This window comes from Typha angustifolia, chromosome 6 (genome assembly GCF_048772165.1).
Source record: "Typha angustifolia cultivar Huaian chromosome 6, ASM4877216v1, whole genome shotgun sequence".
Taxonomy (NCBI): domain Eukaryota; kingdom Viridiplantae; phylum Streptophyta; class Magnoliopsida; order Poales; family Typhaceae; genus Typha; species Typha angustifolia.
The window spans coordinates 2,053,676-2,058,624 of NC_133244.1; the positions used below are offsets into that span (position 1 = coordinate 2,053,676).

Here is a 4,949-nt window from a genome sequence, read left to right on the forward strand (position 1 = left end):
ATTGGGCCGAACCATGTCAAGTATGATGTAAATAATAATAAAAGATTTATAGTATATTTGCTAAACTTTTCTTTTCTAGAAGCTATTCTAAGTTATCACGCGTCCTTTTAAACGCTTCCAGTATTCCCCATATAAAAATATATATTAAATAAAATATTTTTTAAACCCACTCGCCGAGACAACTATCCGGCTAACACCTAATTCTATAAGGCGATCAAAGGAGACAAACTTAGGTGTTGTGGGTGGGGAAAAAAATTATTTTGGTCAATCTTAATTAGGAATCTTGAATAATGAAAACTACTGAAAGAAGACGCACACCAAAAGTACATTTTCCCTTTCTTTAAGCACAAATATGTTCATCCTTTTTTTAACTCGGTCATGTCTAAACACCTATAAATTCTTTTTTTTTTTTCAAAAAAAGGTCTTGGATAAACTATTCCAAATTTCCAAAGAAATTAATTATATAAAATCAGAGGAGAAAAAAGAAAGAGAGAAAGGAAGTTTGACTACTCATCCAGTTGAGGTCGTATATATCTCGTGGGGTGCTCCTCCTCAAACCATAACGAACATGTATAAAAAGGAATTCCAGAGTCACATGAAGCTCCCCATCCTGGTAATAAATTAGACAAACATACCAACAGCACACAATGAAACGGCCGAGGGTCTCATTGGCAAATGGCAACTCTTTTCCTAACGTCAGTGGCATATATTTTGGGGGGAAAGAATAAAACGGAGATAAGTAAAAGCAATTCGAAGACGCCGTCCTTTGCCTTCTACGCTTCCGTAACCCACCTGCACGTATATAGATAGATGAAGGTCGACGCGGACACGCTTTCCGCTTCCACACACTCACACTGTTCCCTCAATAGATGCTTAAAGAGTACTTTTTTTGTTTTGCATTCTACCACCTAAACAAAAAAATATGAGAATAATGGATGAGAGAAGAAGGCTTTATTTATTTTTATCTTATTAATTTTCATATCGATATAAAGTTTGAGGGGGCTTTGGATAAAATTTGCGTATGGAGGGAAAGAAAGGCATTAGCTTCACGTGGGAGAGGTAGTAGGAAGGAGGGTGAGAGAGAGAGAGAGAGAGACTGTGATAGTAGTTGTGAGAGCTGCTACAATCCATGAGAGAGAGAGGGAGGGGGAGAGAGAGAGAGAGAGTGCATGAAAGAAGGTATTGGGGTTGTGGTTTTCTTCCATCGCGTGTTTGCTTCACGCAAGCTGCTAAGTTTTTTAGAGAGAGAGAGAGAAGGGTGAGAAAGGCTTTGCTGCCTGGCGTGGCCTTAAAGGCTCATCAATACAAAGAAACGAAAAAAATAAAGAAAAAGAATAGAACTCCAAACAGTAATCCCAACAAGACCTTCCACCAATAGGACAAACTGCCCAAGATAATACCCTCTTCACCCCCTCTCCCCCCTCTCTCCCAATCCTCTCCTCTATTCTCTTATTCGCTCGCTCTTCTCTTCCTTCTCTCCACATATGCTGTAATTACTCCTAGCTTCAACTACTATTAAGAGGAGAAGAAATTGAAGTTATGAGTGGAAGCAACACAAGTAGTTTGGGAGGAGGAGGAGGAGGAGGAAGCAGTAGCGGTGGTAGCAGCAGTGGAGGTGGAGGTGGAGGTGGAGGTGGCGGTGGGCCATGTGGGGCATGCAAGTTCTTGAGGAGGAAGTGTGTGAGTGGATGCATATTCGCACCCTATTTCGACTCGGAGCAAGGCGCGTCGCAGTTCGCGGCGGTGCACAAGGTCTTCGGCGCCAGCAACGTCTCCAAGCTTCTTCTCCACATCCCTGCCCACAAGCGCCTCGACGCCGTCGTCACCATCTGCTACGAGGCTCAGGCTCGCCTCCGCGACCCCGTCCATGGCTGCGTCGCCCACATCTTCGCCCTCCAACAACAGGTACATGCAAACATACATTATTATTTCTTCATTGATATCAATTCATCAAGGGATCCGAGATCGGGGGGGATACGGAACAATATATGTCGGTGCTTAATTAATTTACTCGGAGTTAATTCTAGGGTTTGGTTTGGGTCTCTTTCTAAGAGAAGAAGCTTGCCAAGCCAAGCAACACAAACCTAACAAAACCTTCTTAATTGGTTTCCACATGCTTCTTCTTTAGGAGTAATGTGTTTTAAATAATTGATTAAATTCAAAGAATCCCATTGTACATGATTCTTCTTTTTTTTCCTTTTTTTTTTTTTTTTGGCATCAGGTGGTAAACCTCCAAGCAGAGCTGTCCTACCTTCAGGCTCACCTCGCAACCCTAGAGTCGCCGCCACCGCCACCACCGCCGCCGCAGCTTCAGCCGCTGCCGGCCTTCTCGATATCGGACCTTCCATCGTCGTCGAACCTGCCCACCAGCCTCGACCTCTCCACGCTCTTCGACCCGCTGGTGCAGCCCTCCTGGTCCCTCCAGCAGCAGCAGCCACCCCAACGGACCATCGAACTCCGGCCGCAGCCCTCCCTGAATGCTAGGGGCGGCGGCGGCATCGGTGAGTGTTCGGGAGGCGGAGGTGGCGGCAGCGGTGACCTCCAAGAGTTAGCGAGTTTGCTTCTCGACCGCCATCGGTCGTCGGTATCGGATCCTCCTCTCTCTAAGTGAGCTAAAGATAGTGAAAATGATGCAGCTGAATTCCCGGTAGGTAAGCGGCATTGGCCGGTTTTTGCGTACCTGCTTTGTTATAACCACAGGGTGCAATTATACCCACTTGCTTATATGAATGTATTAAGGGACTTTGAGTAGCAGTAGTGGCTAGTAGTACCTTGTCAACTGTTTCATTGCTAGAACCTTTTCTTTTTATTTTTTTTAACTTCAATCTCAACTGATCAAAACTCATTACTAAACATTCAAGGTTAATCAAAACAATTGCACAAAATTAGTATTTGGGTTTTTTAGCCTGAATCTGTGAAACTGTGGAGTTGGTCGTTCTCATTTGGGTCATGTACAACTCCTCTCTCTCTCTCCCTCTCTAGACTGAGATGATGATGATGAAGCATTTGAGTTCAATCATTGGCCAAATTGACATGGAAGGCTTTTAAGTTGTTAGCATCTTTGACTACTTTTAGTTAACATCTTTGACTATGTGCATTGGTGTGTTGCTATTACGCCCTTGTATTCAGGGACATCTGTGTTGCTATTATTGTTCGAAAATGACATCAAGAAGAGCAAGTTGGAAGTCATGGGAAAGATGGATTATAACTGCATCTGTTGACCTCGTTGTGGTTGGGAATTGCTAAACTTTGCTGTTCTAAATGAAGCATTATATAGAGCTCTCTACGAGAGAGATTACTAGTGTGGCATATGGTGTATTATAATCTTCTCCTCATGGCACAGACTAACTTGCTTTGAATGCACCAGAAATAGTTAAAGCAGTGATGGAGAATATACATGAAATGCCCAATTCATATGGGTGACATAAGCACCATTGCAATAGTTGTTGCTGATCTTATCAATCAGTACCAGATCTCATGAGGTTCCGCCAACTTTAGTTTGTTGGGCTTGATTTAAATCCACTAATTAAGCCCAACTTGTATAGTAATGTATTTTGGTTAGTTTGTACAAAAGGTATTGAATTTGGTTTATTTCTTACATATATTGGAATATCTGACTAACCAATTATGCAAACAAAATACTTCTGATTCTTCATTTAGGCATCTGTGTTATTTTTATTTGTGATTAACAGTAGATCTGGTTGTCATAATGCTGCGTGCGTGTGCTTATATATATGTATATCTTACATATTGTAGCATAGATACTAATAGCTATTTCTAGATAATAGCTGGTCAGGAAGCCTATGGTTTTGATGCACATCCAAGAAGCACGTAAAGGAAGTATATAAGTATAAAGGAATTTATATCATAAGCTTTTTAATATTTAAAATTATAACTGTTATGACTATTGCAATATTTAAATTCCTTTATTTATTTTTAATTCTGAATTCCGACTAAACAATAGTCCCCATAAAGGGATTCAAATCCCAAATAATTTAAAAATCAATATATAGACATAAATCATGACGTGAAAAGATCATATTCAATATGAGAATCTTATACCATATATCAAAATTGTATCATATTTGGTAATGCTTACATCCACTCCTCAAGGATCTTTCATTGAGAATTTACTATACACTATAAAAAGCATATACCACTAGTTTCTCGAAGACACTAATAAACTTTACATAAGATATTTAACCTTGAAAATCTCTCCCCTCAAAACAATCACCATTGTGAGTTACAAAGTCTATGGACCTTTTCAAATTGATTTACTCGATCTCTCAATCACAAACCGATGTGAACCAAGTGGATAAATAGGAGACTATGGGAAAAGAAAAAGAAAGGAGAGCTGATGGTTAGATGGCGGCTAGCGTGAGGGAGTTGGTCTTGTGGGTAGATGGCTAGCGATGACGATGGTAGGCCAATGATAGCTAGGGAAGGAAGAAAACCCTATGGGTGGCAGAGAAGGCTAGGACAAAGAGGGACAATATGAGAATCTATAATATCCATCACCAAATACACGTGCTCCTCATATGAGTGGAACCCAGATGATTTCCACATGATTTATTAGTCAAAGTTTTAATACGATATACAAGAGAAAAACTCACATTTCTATAAATAATACAGACGAAGGAAGCTCAACACCAAAGACCACAATAAGTTTCAAAATACATATCCAAAAGAAGATGTAATTGCCTATGCCAAGCCATCTAGCTTAAATTTATAATAATAAAACAAATAACGATAACTTACAAGATAATTCCTTGCTAGCTCCTCCACAAATTCGGGCTCATCTACAAATCTAAAATATTTCCACCAAAAGGTGGTGAGCATAAAGCCCAACAGGTATCTACTTCTACAATCTAAAATTAGTATAAATAAAAATACAACAATACAATAAATATGAATATGCTCATCATGCTCATAATTCGTGCATTAGTACG

The 4,949-nt window shown here is 40.3% G+C and overlaps 1 protein-coding gene across 1 annotated transcript; it reads left to right on the plus strand.

Moving 5' to 3' along the window:
• Positions 1-1,315: 1,315 nt before the first annotated feature.
• On the plus strand, positions 1,316-3,499 carry LOC140761425 (LOB domain-containing protein 30). Its single transcript, XM_073098736.1, has 2 exons — positions 1,316-1,905; positions 2,222-3,499. Exons 1-2 carry the CDS (start codon positions 1,540-1,542, stop codon positions 2,609-2,611), a joined length of 756 nt encoding a protein of 251 aa, XP_072954837.1. The 5' UTR covers positions 1,316-1,539; the 3' UTR covers positions 2,612-3,499.
• The last annotated feature ends 1,450 nt before the right edge of the window (positions 3,500-4,949 follow it).